The sequence below is a fragment of the Sceloporus occidentalis genome, unplaced genomic scaffold (genome assembly GCF_023333645.1).
Source record: "Sceloporus occidentalis isolate IW3139 unplaced genomic scaffold, rSceOcc1.0.p SCAF_3, whole genome shotgun sequence".
NCBI lineage: Eukaryota > Metazoa > Chordata > Lepidosauria > Squamata > Phrynosomatidae > Sceloporus > Sceloporus occidentalis.
In genome coordinates, this window is record NW_028316983.1 from 173,751,993 (window position 1) to 173,777,750 (window position 25,758).

At 38.7% G+C, this 25,758-nt stretch overlaps 1 protein-coding gene across 6 annotated transcripts in view; it reads right to left on the reverse strand.

The window, feature by feature from the left end:
• Positions 1-4,956: 4,956 nt before the first annotated feature.
• Positions 4,957-25,758, reverse strand: part of LOC149317131 (zinc finger protein 236-like) — a 76,144-nt gene continuing 55,342 nt past the window's right edge. For 3 of the 6 annotated variants that reach the window (XM_089516912.1, XM_089516913.1, XM_089516911.1), the window contains 5 exons: positions 20,197-20,328; positions 13,668-13,865; positions 10,623-10,752; positions 9,001-9,177; positions 4,957-7,236 (listed from right to left, as the gene is read on the reverse strand). In XM_089516912.1, the coding sequence (XP_089373038.1) occupies positions 7,112-7,236; positions 9,001-9,177; positions 10,623-10,752; positions 13,668-13,865; positions 20,197-20,328 (762 nt within the window). In that variant the 3' untranslated portion in view covers positions 4,957-7,111. Of the gene's footprint in view, positions 7,237-9,000; positions 9,178-10,622; positions 10,753-13,667; positions 13,866-18,639; positions 18,698-20,196; positions 20,329-25,758 lie in introns of those variants that run through there. The other 3 variants (XM_089516914.1, XM_089516915.1, XM_089516916.1) reach the window with 3 other exon arrangements.

Sequence of the window (25,758 nt, forward strand, 5' to 3'; positions counted from 1 at the left end):
GAAGTGGTTTTATAATTTAAACCCCTAAGAGATCCCCTTTTCACTTAATTTATTGCTGCTCTGTCTTTTTAGTGCTTTGTACATGGAAAAATATGAAAATTTCTAAGGACAGACAGAAAGCAATCTAAGAGGGGGAGAGGGAAATATGCACCTGCAAGGTGAAATATGATGCATTTTTACTTACCAGTGAGTTGTACCAGATGAAGTACAACTAGAACCTTAACATATAGATCCTCTCTTACCTCTAAAGGAAACATACATAGCTACTCAAAGATGTTGTGGAGGGACCAGTTTCTGTAAAATATGCACATTGGTAGTTATAATATTCTTCTGTATAATAAATCAGGATCAACAATATGTAGGAAAGCAATTACAGCAGTTCTAGCAGTAACAAAGGTGCGTTACAGACGGGCCTAAGAGGCGCCGTCCTTGCGCCGCGATTACGTGCGAGGGGCGGTGCTTCTGGATGCGCCTTGCCCCTCGCGCGTAACCGATACGTCAAGATAGAGGCGCCCTATACAGGTCCGCACGTCCCAACCCAGAAGAGACGTCGCGAGTGTGCGCTTTGGCACTTGTGACGTCTCTTCCGGGTTGCCGGAAGGAGCGTGATTTTCGCGCTCCTTTTTTGCAGCGCGGAGGAGTCACGCGGTTTTGGCTGCTGCGGCTCCTCCACACTGCAACCGGCAGTGGCCTGAGACTGCCCCTTTTGGGTGGTCTGTAACGGGCCAAAGTTTGAAGTTGGAGTGTGCTTCAAGTTTTACTGGATTATAGTTCTGCAATTGTACCAAAGTAGCTCTAGTGCTGAGTGCCTTCTTCAGCAAAGCCTAAAAATTTTCCTCATATGATCAAGGGGAATTCCTCTTGGAAGTAGGAAACTGAACATGAGAAATGGGTGTGAATAGAAGTATAATATGGAAGTATTCAATCAAGTATGTATTACAGTCTTTTCTTTTCTTTTCGAAGGCCTTGAACTGCAAGGCCACATGTATGTTTCTGCCCACCCACAATTCACCTTCAATCTTTTATTTAAACTGTCAGAAAAATGCAAGGATGTTGCTCAGGCTTATTGATGACAATCTGTTGCATAGCTTAATACTCTTAGGAGAATGGCTGAAATTCCATTAACACCAATGTTTTAGAGATAGAAACACATCCATCAATTAATAAGACGGCCCAATCCCAGGAAGATAAGAAATGTTCCCTGTGGGAGAGAAGGAGCCCAGATGAATACTCTGGGAACCCTTGCAGGCAAATCAGGGACTACCTTTAGAAAGCAGTATGCAGAAAGCAATAAATCCAAATCACCAGTTATATTCTTAGTTTGCTGATAGGATACGTTTTACAGTAACAAACAGGAACAGTGTTACTTTTTTGCCAGTAATAGCAAAGGCTGCAACTTACTACATCCCAGCATAATGTAATCAGGTTTCTGTTTGTTACTCATTTCTAGGTGCATTTTGACTCAGTCTACAGAGGAAGGGGACATGTGTGGCTATCTGTGTAACCTTTCTTTGTAGGGTGTTGTGCAACTAGTAAGGAGCAGAGAAACCAGCAACAAGGGCAAGAAAGAGAGCTGCACTAAAGACTCATTTTTCTTAGAAAACCCACAGATATTCATGTGCCTTTTCCACCTTTTTGCCTAAATAAAAGAGAGTCTGCCTTCAGAGAAAGAAAATGTTGGTATGATCAATTAGTTTGGCTGGGTTGGTGGGTGCGGAGAGGGCTGCCCTGTCAAGATGGCTGCTTTGGGCTGTTTTAGCTGCCTTAAGTCACTGTACTGGGAGGAAAGTGGGATATAAACATCATCATCATCATCATCATCATCATCATCATCATCATCATCATCATCATCATCGAGGCCAGGGTCTTTGGCCAACTTGATACACAGCATGAGTGAATCACAGGCTGCATATTTTGCACACCCCCCCCCCCAAATTAACATTTTTTAAAAAAGAAGACTCATGTTTTCAGAAGTTCAGGAAAGTCAACATTCATCATCAAAGCAAATCATGCTCTCTTTATCCCGTTTTACTCAAGCAAGGAGGTTTTTTTTGGGGGGGGAGGCATACAATAAAAGCACACTTCTGCTCTCACCATTTTTTGTTGGGGTGTAAATGGCTGCTGGCAGGTTTGTAGGCAACAAAACTGGTGCCTGGATTGCCATCGTTGCCTTCTACTGGTATTCAAGATGGAGCTCTCTCTTCTAATCAAAGGATGGAATAAACTGGTAATCATTTTTTTTTGGGGGGGGGGGGGCTGTACTTTGCCCTACTTGATGAAGCATCTGCCTCATTCCATACCATGATTTTATCTTATAGTCTCATAGTTATCTGGGTAACTATGGGTAACTGGGGAGTGGGAAGCTCATTTGGGAATCTTCAGTGTACATGGAACTGCAGCAGAGGCAAAGCTTTGTGAATGACAAGGAGGAAGAGATCACTGTCACGGTGTCTTGAGAAATATCCCTTTTTGTTATCATGTAAGCACTGAATACTATACAGGTGAGAATATTTTTTAAAATAGTGTGATAGCTTGTGTGGTTGAGATTGTCCTCTTTCTTTCAATATTTCCCTTCTCAAAGCTGCTTCTGCAGAGGCACCAGTGTGAAGTCTTATGTGAATGCTCTCACTGAAGAGATGCCAAGTTGTGTCATTTTTTGGGGGTACTTAATGGTAGATATACTGAGGTAGGCACTGTTGAGTGAAGTGTACTGACGTTTCATGGAATGGGACTTGCTATGCTTCAAACTCAGTAAGGCAGTTAGGCCTAGATCTTATGGTCAAAGTCCAAGCTTCTGCAGCTGGCTTGGCCCAGTCCTCCCGCTACACCACCACTTACCCAGGGTTTGAAAGCTGGGAAGAGGATGCTGGGGCGATTGCTACTCACCAAAGCAACTTTCATTTAATTGAACTTTTAAAAACATTTTCATTAGGGAAATCAGCTGCATTGCAATTAAATGTGCTTAGCCTCAGGGCAACAGATGCTAAGGAAGAAACTTTAGCCTGAGTTGAACTTCGTTTTTAACCTCCTTCAAAAACAGAGTTAGAAACAAAGAAAACTGTGCAGTTATCTAGTAGTATCATTCAGGCTTTGTCTGAATTGCTCCTCTACATCAAGAGATAGGGGCACTATATGTGATAGGAGGAATAGTATACTATCTTCAGAGAGGAAGAGTGTATAGATGAGGTAACAATAGTGTGCGATGAGAAGTACCTTTCTGCTGAGACAGGTGACTTTTTGAAATAATTTGTATTGCCTTCTGTTGCCATCTGGTGGCCCACATAGCTATCACAATTCTATTGTGGAGGATTGCTAATCACCATCACATTCCATTCAAAAGCATGGGAAGGAAGAGTACAGCAATGGGTTCTTCCACATGTTGCCAGATCAGCAGCTACTATCCCTGAGTTGGGTTGGGATACCTTTTCCTTTTTGTATGGAGCCATTTCCTGGGCATTAGCAGGAACTTTAATTCTCCATCCAGTTTGGGAGGGACAGCAGGATTGCTGCCTATTTCTGACAGTGAAAAAAGGCAAATGGAAAGGAAACAAGTGTTTTTTTAAGAAAGAAAGAAAGAAAGAAAGAAAGAAAGAAAGAAAGAAAAGGATCTTAGGAAAGAGAGGCAAAGAAAAATGGGTAAGACATGAATGACAATTTGGAGGGGGGAAAAGATCGAAGAGAATCCTTTTTTTGTGTGTGCCTTTCCATTTCCCAGGCAGCATCATACTACATTCACTAACTTCCACCACCATTCATGTGGTTATCTACTCAACTTGGTTTTAGGCAAAATCTTTGCTCCTGCCTTTGTCCCCCCAAGTTGCCACCTTATTACCATACCCATAAGTTTTGCATTTCTACCGTTATTCACACATACAACCTGCTTATTCACACTTATAAAGTTCTGTCCCTAGGTACTTCACTCCATGCATGTGATAAAGTAACTGTCTACAAAGACCCCAATGCTTACTGATCCAGATTATATCTTTCAATTCCCTTCTCTGTGGAGAGAAATAATCTGTATCAGGACTTCAATAAGGCAGGAAAGATCTTGAGTGGGAATGCAAAATAACCAAGAAGCCTAGACATATGATTCCTTCTTATTCAGTCTGACGAAAAAAGAAAACCCATCTTGTATACCCTCCCCCATTCCAACAAAGAAAATAAATACTTTTAAAAGTGTATTAGGTTCACAGTGTGTGGTGGTGGTGGAGGTGAGGTCGTCAATTATCTAGCACACATGTTGGGCAGACAAATTATGGAGAAGAACATGAGCTGGAACAAATTCCAAACCATGGCATGGCAAATAGAAACTGCAAATGTTTAAATCCAGCTGCTGTGCTTCTACACAGTTGCAGTTCAAAGTCTTTGTTGAAAAAGTGAAGGATGCTGCAAATATAAACATTTACTCCATATTTTACATTACTACACTTCATAAATAAGATCCAATTTCTTGTACTGAAAAACAGTCAGGATAGCCCAAAATGCATCTGAGGAAGAAGGATCAAGTCTACAAAAGGTTCATGCTACCAACTTCTTTTAGTTAGTGTCAAAGGTGCTGCAAGATCCCTTTGCAGACAAATATGGCTATGTCTTTGAATCAGCATTATGTTTGTCAAAAATGAATTTAAAATATTCTGACTACACACCATAACTGAAAACTATACAGAGACCCATTTAAGAAATCTTACCTTAAAGTCTATTATGTAAGGCAAATGATCAGATAAGGTTGGGTGGAAGGACAGATGTCTGTCTAATGTTGCAACAGAGGTACAAAAAAACCCCCACTAGAACAAATAACATATCTTAGGATGTCACTGATTGCAAAACCTGCAGATTCAAACCCAGAGTACTCGACTGTTTTACATCAGCCATACCAATTAAGATTTTTCTTCATCAACCAATTCCTTTAGAACTTTTGCTTTAGAAAATAAAAAATGTATCAGACACAAAACCGAGTTTGGAAAAAATTAATATTATTTAACATATGTCTGACTTAAATATTTCCACATAACAAAAGTATTATTTTCAAGTCAACAGCTATATTACTTATATACATATGTCCATAGTTAACAAAACAATTATGAGATGTCCTATCAAAAGCAGTGATTTTTTTTCTCCTTCAAGAAATAGAAATTACTAGCTTTATAATACACAAAATATAAATTATATGTACAGATAGCTTATTTCTGGAACCAGAGGGAAATAAAAAGCAATTATTTTCATAAAGTCATAACATGTCTACATACAATAAAATGAATCAATACTGATTTGAAGTGTTCATCCAAAGTTGCAAACTTTATGAACACTTCTTGTAACTCAGGTTGTTATTTACAAAATATACTCATCAGCCACACAGAGGCTTAAATATCTGTATATATACATACACACATATATATAACATATAAAGATATTTTTAAAATCAAAATAAAATTAAGCAAGTTTCTTCTGTCTTTGGAATGTCTAAAACAGAACATATGCTTTATTCCAGTGTGGGTTTCTTTTTTGATATGAATATGCATTTTCTGAGGAAATAGGACCTTTCAGAATAATACTGAAAAGTCTAGGTAGTTTTTTTTTTAAATTAAAAGCTCTCAGGATGAATGGTTATCAAACATGGGGTTTTATAAATTTGGGACCTTCTGCAAGAAATTGTTCATTTGTTTTTTTGTTTTTAAGGACCAACTTATGTTATGCAACTTGTGGTGCAGCTCAGTTGGTCTGACAGTTTTAAAAATCCTAACAATTTTTTTTTAATATGGCTTATGGTTCTCAGATATCTGGCTAAAGTTTCTTAGATGTAAGACCTATACAGATACAGGGCACCTGCACCAACTGCGGGCTTGCCATCCACAGTTTGAGCTTCCGTGGACAGCAAGCCATGGCTTTTTCAATGCACCCATTGCAAAGAACTGGATTTAAGGTCCTGTGTTTTTTGCTATCCGCAGGGGGGTCTGGAATGGATCCCCCGCAGACAGCAAGAGACAACTGTATATGTATCTGCTATTCAGTTAAATGAGCTTCTTAGAATTATTGCTGAATTTGAAACTGTGCATGTATTGTTGATCAATTATAATATGTAAAAGTCACTCAGTATAATGAATATTTCCCATCAGTTTGACATGTCAGCAACACCCATTCATGATCTGAGCCCGGTACAGATGGGCCCTGAAAGACGCCCTTGTCACATGCGAAGGGTGTCCTGCCCACACTCCACTCGCCCCTCGCACGTGATGAGGGTGTCCTCGCTGCGTGGTGCTGAATAGACGGTGCGCACAGCGATGACGTCACTGCTGTGTGGCCTCCAGATGGAGCCGCGCAGCAGCGATGTGCTCGTGTGCGCCACCAGCTGTTTGCAGCAGCACAAAAAGAAGCCACTTTTTAGTGGTCTTTTTTGCGTAGCTGTGCTGCGCAATTTGGTTGCTGCAGCGTGGGACATAGCAAAGAGACGTGGCTCCTGGCCGCCTCTTCCTGGTGCTCTGTACCACGCCTAAAATACCAAAATAGGGACTAAATCTAGTGTGATGCCTGCAATGGCAGCAGTATTCTAGGCACATAGTGCCTCTCCGATGCCAAAACCAATGCCAGAGCAGGTTTACAGGGCATGAGGGAGGATTGTCCTCTTTCTGCTTTCACTGGTAGAAGCAGCTTCCAGCAATGCTATGATCATGTTGGATATTGCCTGCTATGTGCATTGCAACCTCAATTCTACAATTCATCTACTGAATGTTGAGCCTATAATTCAAACAATTAAGACATGATTGGCAGAACCTCCATGTGGCCCACCTTCTAACCACTCTTCAAGTATATGGGAGTGTTTGTTGGTTTGTTTGTTTTTAAGTGAATACACTTATGGTGGATTCAAAACATGAACAATTTCAATGTACCTGAGATCACTGATCACAGACAATATAGCAAGGTTTATCTAGTGTTTCTCCAATATTGTACAGGCTTACAAAAGATAATTCATTCTTAAGGTGTTTCTGTGATATTTAAAAAGCTATACTGTCTTATTATTTTCAATGTTACATTTTAATAGTAAAAATGCACAGATGAATATTTGTAGAAAAAAATCTAGTCCTGAAAGCATATCAAGCTTTCATATTAGTAGTCATCAAAAAATATTGGTTATACTCTGCCATTCATTTGAAGATTCTTGAACAACCTCTTCCAAGTTCAGTGCACGATTGATGTCCTCACCTTCCTGACCTTCATGGCTGGTGGATTCTTGTATGGTGCCTACCATAATATGCAAGAGAATTAACGCTAAGAGGTAAAACATAAGATCTGTTGCAAATACAGAGGATATACAGAGGATAAATGTAAAAGTCCAGTAAGAAATGCTTTAGTCCTTTTTGCTGGATAAGGAAGCTAATTTCACTCTATGTAATATTTAACTACAATTTAACTCCAACTTCTATATCCTGCCAAGTAAAATACAGGTTTGTTTTCTATCAGAAGGGCAACATTACAACCAGACACAGCTGTAGAACAGGGGTTCCCAAGCTGAGGTGCCCACACCCACAGGAGGTGTGAGATGGAATTTCAGGGGGTGTGACAAAGAGTAGCTTGTGTCCTTGAGTGACAAGTCACAAGTTATCACTCAAGTTTTTCTGAATAAATTAGAATCTAATTGCTCAATTTAAGTTTGCATGTTATACACTCTTTTTAAAAATTAAATCTGTTCACCCACAGTGTTATATGTGGTTCAATTTGTGGTTTAAAAAATAGAAATTAGACTTCTTCAAATGTGATATTACTTTTGTAGAGGTGTAAATATTAATCAAACATTTCCTGGGAGTTTGGGGCACACAAAAGGTTGGGAAGCACTGCTATAGAAGAAAATGTCACAGACAATGCTCTCTCATTACCAATGAGTGATACAGGAAGCCTTTTACATTCATCTATATTCCTAAAAATGGATAGTGTTTCCATTAAATTATAGCATGGATTCTAGAACAGAAAATGTCCTCCTCCATCAAAACCCATAAAAGTAAAATGTTATGATATTCCTAATTAGGTTAATATAATTCTCTCCCTAAATATCACCAAAACAGGCTTGGGTTCAGTGCTATATGGTTTAGCTGGGATTAATAACATTGCATGTGCCTCACTACTCTTTGCGTCTTTGCATGTTTACCTCACTGCATGTTTGCTCAGGGTTACCATATTTTGAAACACAAAACAGGACAAATTTAATGATTGACTACTTCAAGCCACCAACTGCTATAATGACTTTAAATATCCTTACCATATAAACCAGCGGTTCCCAACCTTTGTTGGGCCACGACCCCCATTGCGAGCAAAAGTCCTGCCTGCGACCTCTCTCATTGGTTGGGAGGCCAGGTAGGGGCGGGACTTTCAACCATCTATAAGCCCCAGTGGCCTTTGCGGCCAGAAGTGCTGCCCCTACCTGGCCTCCCAACCAATCAGGGAGGCCACTGGCAAAGAAGGGGCGGGGCTTCTGGCCGCAAAGGCCGCTGGGGCTTGCAGCCCCATCCTTGTCCCCTTCTACCCGCGGGTGCCGGCGCTAGCACTGGCACCCGCAGGGAAAAGGGGAGGAGGGGGAGGCAGGGGTGAATCCTAACCTGGCAACCCCCAAGAAAGGGTCAAGCAACTCCCAAAGGGGTCACGACCCCAGGTTGGGAAACTCTGATATAAACTGTGATAATTGCTACCAGAAGTGTTCCTAACCTTCACTGTATCTAAATAATAGCCTTCACTGTAACTAAATAACAATTTTAATTGAATCTTAGATAGTAACAGTGGGGCTGGAAACAAAAACAAAAAAGTATAAAAACAAGTACAATTCAAAATAATGTACAAGAGTATTGGAAGCAATGAGATTTAGGAATACAGTGCTCTAAACTAAAGGGCTGGATTCAACTCTACAGTGCTCTATATACCACTTTAAACGTTTTTGAATTAAATTAGCCAGACAGCTTGAGAAGATTTAAAATAACAAAATAAATACTAAACTTTTACATAGGTAACATTACATACCGGAATAGCCGTGGGTTCGCTTCATATGAAGCTTCATGTTGCTTTTTTGGGTGAATCCCATTGCACAATAATCACACTTGTATGGTCTTTCTCCTGTGTGTTTTTTCATATGAACTTGTAGTGCACTCTTCTGGTTAAAGGCTTTTTCACACAGTGTACATTGGAATGGTCGTTCACCTGTAGCACACAAACAGTTGACTGCTGCGATATCATCTAGCAAACAGTATGACAGTGGATCTTAACCTTTTTCTGGGCCACAGACTCTCTGAAAATCTAATGACGCACAGACTGAAAAGCATAGCTTTGTCAGACCACTGTGACAAATGAAAAAAAAGTAGGGATGGGGCTGTACAGACAGCATCGAAGGGGCAGCATGCAGCCACTCTTGTTTCAGCCAGATCAGGGTTACTGCAAAAGTGTACCGTTACCCCGATCTGGCCTTTGCAGGGTACAAAAAGGAGTTGTAAAAAGCGACTTCTTTTGGCAGCCTGCAAAGGGCACAATAGCTGCATTGCCACGGCTTGGCGATGCACCTTCTGGGGCTGTGTTGTATGTACATAGCGCTGGAGCACCATGACACTGCATGCTGTGCAGTGCAGCGCACGGTGTCACGCTGCCCTGGGGCAGAGCTTGGGCATGCATCATGGGGATGCTACGCCCCAACTCTGCCTCCAAGCCAGCCCAAACAACCTCTGAGTTTCTTCTTGCTGGTAGCAACAAGGGATATCAGCAATTTTCGTCCTGCTGCAAAATAGTCTACTAAAATCATACAATTTTCTAAGGCTAGTCATAATTCAGGACTTAGGTGCAAAATTTGTGTGCGGTTGTTTTGTGCAGAAAACAGCTCCCCTTATGGAAATAATATTTCAACACAGAAATATCAATTCATATGCAGAAAGTGCTGTTTTCTGTGCAAATATACATAGAAAAAATCCCAATACAGCATTTTCTACACAGAAAACAGCATATTATGCACAGGCATTAATATTTCTGTGTCAAAATATAATTTTCTATGCAAGCAACACTATTTCCTGTGCAGAAAGAGCTTTATTCTACACAAAACAACCAAATGTGAATTTTGTGCAGAGTAAATCCTGAACTACAAAGATTCTCTTCAGGCTGTGATTTTTCTCACCAACATATTTTTTAACCATTTTCCAAATCTTTCCAAATATTCTTTCCATCCTTAAACGAAAGGTACTGGTTATTTATTTTCTTGACTGGATAGTACCTGTTTAGGTTTTATTTCATATATAACATTTACTTGTCATTAACTTATAGGGAGCTTCAAAACTGTTAAGAATATTTATATGTTTCATTGGAATATGACATTTGCATTTGTGTAGTCCAAAACAACCTGATTACAGCTGTACATTTTAATTCGAAGAAATAAATTTGATCCAATGGAACACACTGAGGATTAGGCAAGTCTTTCAAACATAGAAACTGAGCAGCAAAAATGTTTAAGGAATCAAGCAATGACTGGTGGGTGTTACATTCTACCTTAAAACTAGCACAATCTGATTCATGTAAGAAGTCAATCTCTCCAATTTACCCCAGTCCTACATGATTTACTTTACAATTTGAATTATGGCTACCCACTTTTACTGCTAATTTCTTACCTGTATGAATGCGGCTGTGTCTTTCCAATTGACTTGGCTTAGCAAAAGCTTTTTCACAAGTATCACATTTAAATACTCTTGGCTTTTGGGAACTTACTGATGGTCCAGCCTTATGTGTCTGCATATGCTCCTAAGTAAAACACATAACAGACAGTTTGCACACTTGAGCTTATACATGATACATATTTCAAGGTGAAAACTAATTACTGGTAAAGGAACACAAATATTTTTGTAAAATCTATATGGTATGAGGCTAGCAGTAAATAGTCCTTAAGAAAAGCAAGCTCCTTTTGTACATTCACAATAATAAAACGTTCAGAAAACATTCAGAAAAATGTTTCCTAAACAAGTTCCCCTTTTTAGCAGAATGGACATTGAAAAGAAAAGCATCACAGCAGATAGAATTCCAGAACTTCTTGGGAACAAACAATGTTTGATTGTTCTCTTTGAATCCTGGGGAAAAGGTGGAATAAAAATTAAATAAATAGTTTTTTGTGGGTTTTTCGGGCTATGTGGCCATGTTCTAGAAAACTTTCTTCCTGATGTTTCACCAGCATCTCTGGCTGGCATCTTCAGAGAATGCTTTGCCTGGAAAAAGTGGGTCTATATATACTGTGTGAGCCTGGGAATGCAGGAGTGATACACATACAAATACACTCCTGCATTCCCAGGCTCACACAGTATATATAGACCCACTTTTTCCAGGCAAAGCATTCTCTGAAGATGCCAGCCACAGATGCTGGTGAAACGTCAGGAAGAAAATTTTCTAGGACATGGCCACATAGCCCAACAAATCCACAAAAAACCATGGATGCAGGCCATGAAAGCCTTCGACTTCACATTAAATAAATAAGTAAATAAATAGTCCCAGACAATTTGGAGGTAGCCACTATTGCTTGGTTCAGATGAACCGGTTGCTGATCTGTAACCGTGGTTCTTCAAGTGGTCACCTTTTAAATTCATGTATCTGGATCTACACTTGTGCAGAACATGGCTTCAGAAACTTTTAGAATCTAGATGAACTTGACACAATGGTAGACAAAGCCTACTAATGCACTTCTGAAAGAAGGAAGAACAGGTGTGTGAATGCACAGATGGACACACAAATATCCACGGTTAGAAGTAGGATTTAACACTACAGTTGTGTTAGTCTGTAGAATCAGTATGTAGAGAGATCTTGTAGCACCTTTGAGACTAACTGAAAGAAAGAAGTTTGCAGCATGAACTATCATGGACTAGCATCTACTTCCTCCACCAAATGCATCTGAGGAAATAGATTTTAGTTTATGAAAGCTCATGCTGCCAACCTCTTTCTTTCAGTTAGTCTCAAAAGTGCTACAAGATTTCTCTACATAGTTAGAGGTGTTCTACATTGTCATGGTCTCTGTGTATCACACAGAGCTTACCTAAGAAGGCAGATAGGATGCTACATTTATGATAAAGTTGAAGTTAAAACAGCTCTCTCAAAAGCCACATCAACTCTGTCACAAGCATCAAGCAAACTAGTGCTGAAAAAACAGATACCAGCCCTAAGAAGTTGTGAAAGAATTAAGCTTTTCACAAATGCTGTTGAAATGGCTGCAGTTCTTGGATAGAGATTTCAGGGAAAATAAACTGGGGAGATTATTTTTACTACCCACTTGCCAAACCTTTGTGATAATGGAGGTTGCCTTTTCAGAGATTGAAATGACAGTCTACGAAGTGCTGGGCAGCAATGCAGTCAGTTTAAAAGGGAATGCTCAGTATGTGTCTAGTGTTTCTTAAGATGGTGACGTATAAAATGTTATGGTGAAAGAAGTAGCAGTCAAAAGTACTACTTTTATCCCAATTACTGCCATTAAAAAAAAATTCTTCTGAAAAAATAAGGATGTAAAAGATTTATTTGGAGAAGACTTCCAGAACTTTGGAGCAGAAGAGACCTGGTATGTATGGGAGTACTAATATGAAGATAAGAACCTTAATATTTGTTTTATTTATGAACCCCGCCTTTCAGCCAAAAGGTTCCAAAAGTATTTTACAAATCAGCAATTTGACAATCCCTTTCCCTCAGGCTTACTATATAAATAAGATATGACACATAGGGAAAAGGAATAGTGGTGAGGGGAGAAGATTAAGTCTAAAAGATGATCTGCTCTTCTCTCCCTCAAACAAAGTTTGTGATTGAAGAGTAGTCATTTCAACAGTTAATTTGATCCACTTAGCTGTGTTAAACAATTTATGGTGACTGTTCAATATGCCATCTGTTTTTGGACAGACCCACATCATCAAAAACTTCCAATTTTGTAAAAGTGTATTAACTAACAGCTGTAGAGGTGAAAAGGAAAGCACCTCCCATGCTTTTAGAAGACTAGAAGATCATAGATGGAGAGGAAAAGGGGGAGTAAGCAGAGAAAGGAGACTAATATCTCAGGAAACTCAAGAGTGGTGCTCCCAAGGGACTTAGGAGAAATCCATGTAAGTGTGTAGATGAAGTCACTGCCAAAAAGACTCTAAAGGCTCAAAAAGACTCAGTGCAATCACAGACCTGTACTTGCGATGGAGATATGCCAAAAGTCCAGGTTTTCCTTTACATCTGAACCAAGTCTATGAATCAGTCTGAAAGTTTATTCTTCTTTTCATACTTACAGGATTAAAACTAAGGGAATTCTCTCAATAGAACATAGAAGAACATCACAGAACAAGCAAAGCAAGCAGTACTGAAATGGTTAAGCAGTAAAAGTATTCCTAAGAAAGATGGTTATAGGCATCCTCTGGCATGCACAGCTTAAGGGCCAACTGAGAACCAGTACTTCCTGCCTCCTTGGAAGAGTATTCCAAGAGAAGGAACAGCTTGGTCATCTACCTATTAAATATGAGCAGTAGTTTGGAATATCTAGGGGAAATCCAGGTGAGTATAATTTTTTTAAATGTATTAAAAATAAACAATAGGAGCAAGATTTATTTTCAGCAAACAATATCCATTCTGATGAAACAGATCTTCACAATTCCTTTTCAAGGAATTCAGACAAATGTTCATTAGAATTGTGTGTTAATTATATCTCATACCTTAAGATGCGTTGCTCTCTTGAATGCTTTATTACAAATATGACAAACATGGATTCTTTCCTTTCCATGAACTTCTTTGCTGTGTTGCATTAGCATTGCAGCTGAAGAAAATGTCTGACTACATTCAAAACACTGATGCACACGGGTCTCCTTTTCAGCTTGGATGCCTTTAGAAAGATTTGGAGAAACTTCACTCACCTGCAACAGTTATGGAAAAAAATATACACACAAATAATTATGGGAAGTAAACCCACACAAAGCCCTTGAAATTATATAACTGTTAAAATACTTGGTATGAAGTAATCATGCTTGGAAGAATGTATAATTACTGAACATGGGTACCGACTGAGATATGCCATGCAACATTTAGTCAAGCACTTCAGTAATATAAAGGAACTTATTTTAAGCTACTCTGGACTTTTTAACACCTGTTATTATGAGGCAGTGTAATCTTTTTAAACATCTGCTTCCATTAAGTCCTTTAATTTAAAAACCACTTTATCTGATTAGAGAAATGGTAAGAGGTTAAAGAAGCACAATATATTTTTACTCATGTTTAGAGCTAAGAAATTTGTTTGTGAATTTCTGTGACTGTGAGTGGCAGGAAGTTATTCTAATTTTGGGAATGCCTCTCCCACATGGACCAACAAAGCAGGCCCAGTTTGTCAGTTATTACAGGAAATATTTCACCCTCTTCCCAGAGAGACATGTAAATTTAAAAACAGTTTAAAATTGCAACTAAATAGAGAAACTAAGGAATAATAAGAGGAGGGAGAAAACAAAAAACACAAAAATAGGTTTTTCTGGATTCTACAACACCCATATCTGGATGTGTCAGTGTTAATAGTAAGCAAAGGCCAGAATACTGTTCTAACACTTACTGGAAGGGAAATCTATCACTAAGACATTCCTTCTTCCTCTGCCAATGGCAAGAATGGATTCATTTAATCAGGATGTACTACTGCAGCAGCATACGTTTTTGAGAACTCTGCAATGTCAGCTTGTTCACTGGGAGCATACTAAGTAACTTCCTTATGAAGGCAGGCATCACATTCAAACAAATGCAGTACCACCTTGTATATGGCTATGATGCCAGTTCACACAACATTCTCTTAGTCAGTGGTTCCCAACCTATGGGTCGGAACCCTTTTGGGGGTCGAACGACCATTTCACAGGGGTTGCCTAAGACCATCCAAAAATCCATATTTGCATATAGCAATGAAAATAATTTTATGGCTGGGGGTCACCAAAACTTGAGGAACTATATTAAAGGGTTGCGGCATTAGGAAGGTTGAGAACCACTGCTCTAAGTAGCCACCTGTCTATAAAATGTGCTAAAATGTGAGACAACTTGGCCCTGTTTGTTTGTGGTACACATGAGTGTAACCACCGATAAAGAATTATATTTACAATTTTGCCAAGATCTACCTTTGAAGGAGACAAACAAACTTTTCTTCTTTCCTAATGTTCTTTTCGGAGTCAAAAAACCTCTGGAAAGAAGAATTACAACACGGGCTTTTCGGTTCCATTGGAAAATATGTTACCTTCTAGAATTGTCATATCCCCACTGATAGATGCAAAACTTGCAACCAATTGAGTGCCACCAACATGAGCTTCAATCAACTTATTTGGCTGAAATTATGGCCGCTAAGAGTTTTATATTTCCACAAATGAATCAAGCTAAGAATCACTGGGACTCTGAATCACAATGATATTTCAAATGGAAGCCTAGTCAACACTTGGAAATAACAGAGGTAAAAAAAACTCCCTAATTCAATGACATAACTACTCAACCAGCCAAGCAGCGTTTCTTGTGGGATTGTGTAAACTCTTTCTAGTGGAGTCATGCTAGGGTTTGCACAGTATAGTGTAGCAAGCAGACATATTTTAGCTTTTGCACAGTTAGCTGAATTACCTCTAGAATGTATGAATGACAAGTCCATGGGGCACCACAGGCTAGGATGCCACCATAATTAGTAGAATATAATAAAATCCATAAATCTGGATGTTTTCTATACTGATAGATAACCACTGGAATTATAGCCAACCCTCCATATCCACAGATTCAACTATCCACAGCTTGAAAATATTCAAAAAACATAAATTCCAAAAGAAAAACCTTGATTTTGCCATTTCATATAAGGGACAGTATTTTACTATGCCGTTGTATTTTATAGCACTTCAGCATCCACGGATTTTGGTTTCCACAAGGAGTCCTGAAAACTAAATTCCAGCAGATATCATGTGCCCATTGTACTTTAGTTATTGTCCATTATCTTTGTAAGCAAAAGAACTGAGAAATGTAAATCACTCCTCCCAACTGAGAGTCACACAGTGTGTGTGTGTATGTGTGTGTGTGTGCACGCACACACACACGCACACACACACACCAATCATTTCCATGCCAGCATTCTCTGAAGATGCCAGCCACAGATGCTGGTGAAACATCAGGAATAAACTTTTCTAGAACATGGCTACATAGCCTGAAAAACCCACAAAAACTATGGATGCTGGCCATGAAAGCCTTCAACTTCACACTGAACTGATAAAAGTTTCTTCAGCTATTCTCCAAACAGTAAATCCATATCATTTACTTATTATTCTGAGGACATAGAGAAGAACCAACTGACATGCTATCTATGTATTTTCTATTGCCTGCCCATACCTGATCATATTAGTGTAAACATTTTTCTACTTAATTCATATTCTGCCCGGTCAGTTGTTTCCCTGGTTATACAGCTTTGTGTTTTTGTTTTCTTTCTGTTCTTGTTTGTATTTTCCATTCATTCTATTATCCCACAGTCTCAGAGAGGAAAAACCATAGCATTGCATCTCCTTGTCTATTTACGGTTTGCACATCACATTATCTATGTACTCTATATGCTCAAGTATAAGTTGACCTCATGTATAAGTCGAGGGCAAGTTTGGGGGCCAAAATTATGGATTTTGACATGACCCATGGATAGGTTGAGTGTAAAACATGATGGCTCTTTCAGTGTGTGTATGCGAGGGGAAAGAGGGAAGCAGCAAGCAATATGAGGCTTCAGTGTTTCAGCCTTTACTCCTGAGACAGTGAAGCGTGCAGGTGAGAGAGGGACTGTTAAACAAACATCAATCACCAAGTACTGTATCTGCTTGGTTCAGGACAGAAAGAAACTGCATGGAAAAATCTGGAAGATGCTATTACATTTCCATATTGACCTGTAAATAAGTCGACTTAGGATTTTGAGGTCAATTTTGGGGTATAAATTTTTAGACGAGTATATACAGTAAATGCATTGGATTTAGCCTTGATAGAATAAAAGGAAAATGGATCAAATTTCTTTTCTCTACTACCAGTTTCTATTCCTTTTCTTCTCTTTTTTCATCCATGTGTTTGAGTGTCACGGTGTAAGGGTTAGGAATAAGGTTACTGTGGTTTTGGAAGTATGCACTTTAAACCTAGACTGAGGCCTAGAACTTTAGAGAACTTACTATCCTCACAACCTTGTTTTTCATCTTTAAAGATAACCCAGTATGTACCAATGATGTTGAAAAGGTTACTGAATCTATCTGAATCACTTTTATTTCTGAATGAAGTCAAAGATAACAGCAAACTGGATGTGCATTTATGAGCATACAGGCACAGTAGAAGCTTTCAGCTTGTTGTTGTGTGTCAAGTTGTTTCCAACTTACAGCAACCCTAAAGCGAACCTATCACAGGGTTTTCTTGGCAAGATTTCTTCAGAAGTGGTTTGCCATTGCCAACATCTGAGGCTGAGCGAGTGTGGCTTGCCCAGGGTCAACCAGTGAGTTTCATGCCCGAGCAGGACTTCCACACTTCCAACTCCCTCATTTTAGTGAGAGAAGATTAGAAGCCTCCGCTTATGGTTTATAGCATAGTGTAGTTTGCATGTATCCAAACTGAGCAAACTATAGTTTGAAATAAAATAAAAAATGGAAGCTTTTCAAAATGTAGAGGAAGCGGAAAGGGAAGCCCATGTGTACAAGCCAAAGCACTCAGGGTCATTTGTATTTATAACTGAATACAGTCACTTAGAAATTATATAGCATTTTTCACAAAAATTTTAATTGCTAAGCTGCTATTTCCTGGCAGCCGATTCCATATCTCTGGAGGGCTATAGCTCTGGATAGGAACATGAGTTTGTGAAGTAAGCCCCAGCTGACACGAACCACTCACTCCAAGCAAATTACAGAAATAATTCTACTGCTCCAGCATGGGTGAACTTATATTGCAAGACTATAGTGGTTTAATAGTACTTTAACTGTCATTGTTCCAGTCTACAGAATCTTAACATTTATAGTTTGGTGAGGTACTTAGAATTCTCTGCTAGAAGGTTTTAATGCCTTCCATTGAACTATAAATTTTCTGGAGTACTACATAAATCTAAGATTTTCATAAGCTGGAATCAGGGCAAAAGTGCTATAACTGTGTAATAGGGGTGCATGCCATGACTATCTTTGAGTAAATTATACATATAATTCTTACTGGTTTTTATTCCTGAAATCATCATATCCAGAAAATTTACAAAAGGTTGTCAATTCTTTCTCTGTGTTATTCAGGATAATCTTTTCTGGATATAAAAATTTCCTACTGCTCTATGATTAATATCTTCTTATTTTGTGTAGCTAATTTGAAAGAAAAAGAAGTATGAGAGATCAACCTAAGCGGAGCTGCTAATAATGTGGCAAGATTTTGTATAAAATCATAGGTCAGCATCAGTCTACCTATATGCTCTCAAGACATAAACCATCTGGAAGCTGGGGTATTAAATCTTCCAGGCTAATTTACATTCAGGCCTGCTTTCTGGTCCATGTGGGAGAATAGAACACTCTCCTGCCACTCTCCAAGAATCACTCAAACATACTGTGTCCAAATGACAAAATGTGAAGATAGATAGATAGATGAAGGTTAAAAAAGACAAATGCTTTCCAGATGTAAGCAAACCTTTGAATACAGAAATGTTCTTACCTGATAATTTTCCTAAGACTTATGTCTCCATCAATCCATCTTTCTGAGTACTCCCACTCTGTGAGCAAAGACCAGAGGCAATTCAAGCACTGTAGCTAAAAGCTCCAGGCTTAAACCCTTAAACTCAGTAACAGTTTTTCACTAGAGCATTATTTCCAAAGCCACACTGACATATTTAACCATAGTGAAGTATGATTTTTATATATACAATATATATATGTGTGTGTGATTTATATATGCACATATATTTATATAAATTTATTATTTATATATCTATTTATTATTGCACTGTTCTTGGAATAGTAAATATTTTTTAAAAGCTACATATAATATGTTGGTTGACTGAAGTAAATCTAGATTGAAAGAGACATTAACCACCACCCCCAAATTAAAAAAAATCATCAGGTAAGACCATTTGTATATAATGATTGATTTGTTACTGTGGATGCAGGGAAAAAGAAATGCCAAGCAAAAGGGCAAAGGTGAAGATCTGAATAAATTACAGTAAGATCTTCAAGGGAAAATGAAACTCAGGAACAGGCTTAACTGATAAACATTTAAAGCAGCATATGAAACTGAGGCAGTCCAGCTGTTTATGTGGTCAGATGGAAATTGCTACAAGTTAAAAGTAAAGAAAGAGTAGAGTAAATCATCAAGAATAATATTTTCAAGGAAACAGAAATATAAAGATTTTAGAAATGGTTAAATGTTTACTAATATGTACCCTATCACAGGGGTAAGAAGCTATGGAGACTAATAAACAAATTAAGACTTTATATAAGCAACAGCACAAAAAACCTAACAACAAAGAAAATTTCTATGAAAAAAGCAGGAAACCAGTTACAGAGACAGTTTGGGTTATTTGATGTGAAGAGGTGCAACAGAATAACTGAAAGAAATCAAGGAAGCAGCTAAGAAATAGAAGAAAATGTTTGTTCCACTTTTTATTGCGTACATGCACAAGCACCTTTGGCCCACTGTTTCAGGCAGTACATCTGGAAAACTATGTCAAAAAGAGGTAATGCAGGGCAAATTGCAATGAACAAGAACTTTAACAAGAAAGTTCTTAAAATCAACCTTCTTAACAAGACTCACAAGTTAACAAACAATGCAAAGCTGTTGTTGTTTAAAGAAGCAGAAGTGACTAAGGATGTAGGGAGAAAAGATCTAATTGTAAAACTATGAATGCAGTAAAAAAGAGAGATTTTATCCCAGCCCCCCCTTCTGTCAGGGAGTAACTCAGGAAAGGCAGCTTGCCTTTTATTTTGTAATGTCCTACATTTTGCAGTGCTTTGTCCTCCTTTTGTGGTGTTTTGTCCTCCTTTCTGGTTATTACATCTGGTCACTCTGAGTATATGTATTGTCAGTCTCATTAATACACACAAAAACATGAATGAAATAATGTTGGGGGAAAATAGTATTTCTCCTCTACAGCACTGCCTCAAATTTCTCCTAAAAGGGTAAAGTTAACTAAGATATATTAATGACTTCCGTTTCCTCTATATTACAGACATACGTTGTGCCTTAATGCAAAGTAGGTTTATAAAAGCCATTTACCTGATATGTTAAATCATCCTGGTTTGCACTTATTGAATGTGGAGTATGACTCACTAGTATAACTTGCTGTGAGCTGGAACTGTTCTGTCCAGAGAGACTTGAGTCTGTGAGTATAGCAGGGAATTGCTGGCCCTGCCAAAAGAAATTTTTGAATCAATTATTTAGAGTAAAATGTCACTGAAATATTCAGTCAAGGGCTATAAGCCTGAGCATATTTACTATGATCTATATATGAACCATCTTGGGTCCAGGCAATGATAGGAACTAAATAACTAAATACAATTAAAATGAATCAAACTGAACATTTGCCAACAAAGAGAGCAGCTTAATTAAATTTATTTTTAACAAAAGTCAGCAGCTTAACTTGGAGTTCCAGCGCCAGCATCCCTCTAGAATCAACTTACTAAGTTGTTTGTTAATTAAATGAGTCACGCTGATGCAAATGTTGTATTACTTAGTTCATTCTTTACTCGAATCCTAGTTCTCTGGTATTTTTGAAATTTTACTTCTTGCCTTTTTAGTTCCTCAGAGTGAGAGAATTCAAAGGTTAAATCATGAAACTCCAACTACTTACTCAAGAATAGTTCAAGTGCAATGAATTAGGCTAAGGGGATTTGGACATTAGCAGTTTTCCCCTACCTCTACTTCATTTCCAGAATAATAAAGGATCCATATTACTAAAACCAACTTTTTTTACAACTAAAAAGCTATAGAAACACTTGCAATCCATGTAACGTAAAGATAAAAACAAACAAACAAACAAACCTTAACAATATGACAACATTTTCCCCTCTCTGCTTTCCCTCTGCCAGCAAGCAAAGAACTTTTTGTTTAAGCAGGCTTTTAATTTGTAAGCAGGGCAACTTTTTATTGTGATGTTTTAGTTATCTTTTAAAACTTTTGTATGTCTTTTAAAGTAGCCTAAATACCTTAAGAGCATCACATCCTGTCTGATCTTGGAAGCTAAGTAGTGTCAGCCCTGGTAAGTACTTAGATGGGAAACCGCCAATGAATACCAAATGCAGTAGACTGTGTTTCAGAGGAAGGAACTGGGAAAATCACCTCTGAGTATTCCTTGCCTAAGAAAACCCTATGCAATTCATAGGGTCGCTTTAAGTCGACAGGTGACTTGAAGGCATACACACACACAAACACAGTGTCTTTTACATCGTTTTATGTTATTTTTATATGTTTTTCTCAAAATATGTTGTGAAGGCTTAATTGACTCTGGGAGCCAGCCTCCTTGGGTCCAGCCCTGGAAGAAAGGCAGCATACATATAGGTGAATACATAGCAATAGCAAGTACATTTCTATACCGCTTCTCAGTGCACTTAAGCACTCCCTAAGCAGTTTACAAAGTGTAAGCTAACTGCCCCCAACAATCTGGGTACTCATTTTAGTGACCTCAGAAGGATGGAAGCCTGAGTCAAGCTTGAGCCCTTTTGCTGGTATTGAACTCACAATACTTTACAAAACACTTTTTTCTCAAATACACATCTATTCAAGCTTTCTGAGTCATAAAAAATTAATTTTGTAAACACAACTTTGAGCTTTCACAAAGTTGAAGTCAATATTTACTGAGATGCATGTGTATGAAAGTATTAAGGTCTGTTTAACTTCAGTTACCCTGGAAAATTGCAAGAAAAAGAAGGAACTATCACAAACCATATATACTAAACCATATGACAGATGGTAATGAAAAGCTAAACTTTTTCAGTACACTATATAGACAGGAAATCCATGAGGACATGGAATATGGGGAAGAGGGGAGGCTGGAAGAGTACACAGGTGACTTCTTAAAGCATCACAGTTAGGAAGCAATCAATTACATTATTGATTTTGAAAATGTACATTATATATATATATATATATATATATATATATATACACACACACACACTTTGATTACAGGACTGGAATTTGAGAAATTCAAGCTTAACTCTCCTCAGAGCCATGAAACTCACTGGGTGGCCTTTCTCATAGCTTGATCTACCCTCTAGAGCTGTTGTGAGCATAAAGTGGAGAAAAGAAAAATCATGTGTTTTTCTTGAACTCAATGGAGAAAAAGTGGAATATGAATGTCTCATACATATTTTCTCCAAAGAATACCATGTGGCTTATTCATAGATTATTCTTCAAGTGGTCATCTGAGAACTCACATGGATCTTGTGTAAAGCCACAATTAGGGCATTCTAGAGCTGAGTAATTTTGGTGGCAACCCTGCTGTCATTCCACAGTACATATTTATGTATGCTTCAGCACTTTCTCCTCAGCCTAATTCTTTCCTGTCTATCATGTAATGCTAGAAATTCAGATGGACACAGAAAACGGAGAGTAAGGCAGGCAGTGTGAATTCATATATGGCCATTCAAAGAATCGCAGTTAAAAGTAAGAAATCTATTCTACTTTTCGGTCTCTGGATTCTCACATACAGGCAGCTAATGAGCTATCTTAGTGGAGACAAGCTTGGCATCAACCAGAACAGAGGAAAAGAACTGCATAGCAGAACAAAGAATCACATTTGGCTCTGTTGTCAAGATGGTAAAGGGAGACGAACAAGAAAGATTGAAATACATGTCAGCTCTACAGAGATCTTAAAAGTGAAATTGCCTTCCATAAGGCTTCTATAAGAAATTGTTAGTACTCTAGCAGAACTAACACTTTGCCAAATAGCAGTATGAAAGTAGATGGCATTGAAGTCAGTCACAATGAATCCATTCCACTGATGTGTACAGGCACAAGCAACCATGGGCTTGTCTGTTAATATCATCTTGGGCTTGTCTGTTAATATCTGTGAGATCCAAAATAGGGCTGAGTCCATCATGCCACTCTGGGACTATGAAATACTAGAAGCCAGTATGTATATGATGAAGGGGAACATTTTCTATGACACTCTTTAGCAAAAGAACAGTAATTTATTTCTTCAAGATCTATTTTAATAGAAAGATGGAACAAAGATGATAATGAGTCAAACTCTATGGTGGACTCAAAATGTACAATGGTCAAGATCCAGGTATTATTGGTGAGGATGAGCCACATGTGGAAATGGCATGAAATATGCCTACAAGAGGCAGTGAGGATATTTAGCCTGGAGAAGAAAAGTTTAAGAGGTGATATGATAGCCCTGTTTAAATATTTGAAGGGATGTCATATTGAGGAGGGAGCTAGCTTGTTTTCTGCTGCTCCAGAGACTAGGACCCAGAGCAATGGATGCAAGCTACAGAAAAAGAGATTCCATCTCAACATTAGGAGGAACTTCCTGACAGTAAGGGCTATTCGACAATGGAACACATTTCCTCGGAGTGTAGTGGAGTCTCCTTCCTTAGAGGTCTTTAAACAAAGGCTGGATGGCCATCTGTCGGGATGCTTTGATTGTGATTTCCTACATGGCAGGGGGTTGGACTGGATGGCCCTTGTGGTCTCTTCCAACTTTATTATTCTATGATTCTATAAGTCAGTAGCTTGGGCACAGTGCCTTGAGAGTAAAACTGACATCGGGATGGGATGAATCAACATTGGAACTAAAGAAGGCTGAGTAACAGATCATATGGCAGAATTCAGAACCAAGATTGATATTCCTGCATGTGCAGTTGGCAGGGGAGGAATTGAAATTTTACCATTCCTTTGCTAGGGAGGAGTGTTTATAGACCAAAGCAGCAGTCATCCATTTTCAGCAACTTTTCCTGCTATGTTCAATGCCTCTTCAACAGTTGCTGACCTAAGGCAAAGCTGTTGAAACTGCTGTTCAAGAAAGGATTTACAGATAGAACAAGCAGAGAAACCTAGTACAAACTGCAAAGTATATGGCTATGACCCAGGTAAGAAAAAAACTTTATGATCAGAGAATATCCTGGTAAAGTCAGAGAACCATCTCAATGTACAGAATGCTCAAGGAACTCCTTGTGCAAGCACACAACTACAAACAGAACATCCAGAGAAAACCTAGTGCAAACTGAAAAGTATGTGGCCCTATCCCAGACAAAAAAAATAACTCTAGAGTATCCATCTGAAAAGGCAACTGTGGTGGGGTACAAACTGCCAGAAAGAGGCAGGTCCCCAGCGCCTCTCTTTGCTCTGCAGGAGCGCCGCAGCAACCAAATTGCACGGCGCTCCTGCAGAGCAAAAAAGGAGCAGCTCCTTTTTTGGGGCACACTTCCACGCCCTAAAGCGTCAGCGACGCCGCAACTACGACACCCCGTTTGGAGGCGGCGCAGCTGCGACGTCACCAGTATGCGCCACGTCTGGTGGACGCGCTGCAGCTGCAGCGCCCTCATCACATGCGAGGGCTGCCGGATGTGTGGGCGCTCCCCCCACCAGGCAAGCCCTCGCACGTGATGAGGGTGCCTCAAAGGCTCGTCTGTTATGGGCCATTCTTTCTGCAAGAGGTATGGCATCTGAACAGGACCTTAGAGATCACAAAAAAACCAGCCCTACTCCATCCCAGCAACCAAGTGTTTCAAGCCAGCAGGACATTAAACTGAGAAGACAACAAGATGAAAATTGAAGCAAGGAGAATGAATGCTATTCAGCATGAATAGTTCACAAAGACAACAAATAAAGTTCTCCTCACACAGTGAATGGAAAGGAACTCAGGAGAAATGCTGAAGCAAACACTGTGAGAGACTCCCACCAAAACTATGCTCAGCTATAGGGTGTTCCAGTTGTGGCTCTGCACAGATAGAATACCTATATATGTGAATAATCAAGATAGCAAAAAAGGATTTTCTGCCACAAAGCAATCTAAGTAAAAATTTAGTGCAGTAATAATTGGAAATATAGCCCACTCCATCCAAATAGGAATTAAAAATATTATAGATCTATTTACCAAATGAGATGTGCATGTTTGCCTATGAATTTACCATCTGATGTTTTAATGAATGCAAGCAGCTACAAGAATCTTTCCTTGGTTTTTTTTAGACTGTGATAGTTTAGTTCATTTCAAAGTTAAAAGATTTTAATCAAAAAGGTACTTGGAAGTGGATTGGCCCTCTTTGTATCCATATCATCCTCCTGCATTCTGCCCTGGTCACTGCATAGATGGTCCTCATCCTTCCCAGGAAACTAAGTTCTGAAACACAGAGGGTTTTCTCTGATGTGGCACCCCAGATATTAAACAGCAACCCCTTAGAGGTCCAATTGTCACCAACACTGGTGTCATTCTGATGCTCTGTCGAAACATGATGATGATGATGATGATGATGATGATGATGATGATGATGATATTGCCTTTCAGGGCCTAACTGATATGATCCAAATTTGTACGTGTGTAAGGGTTTTAAATTATTTAAAACTGTTTAAACTGGTTTTGAAGTATGTTCATTAAATATGTTAGATGAAAAAGATATAAGGAGAAAGAAACAGGATAATTTAACTAGATATGTAGTTACAATGGCTAGAAAGTGTATTGGAAAGTGAAAAAATATGCCAAATTTTGGGGAATGGTTGGGGAAATTAGCGAAAATTGCAGAAATGGGGAAAAAAATAACCAATTTGATTAAAGGGAAGTCAAAAGGGAGTTTTTTTCAAGAAAGCTGGGTTTTCTGAAGAAGCACCAAGGAGAGG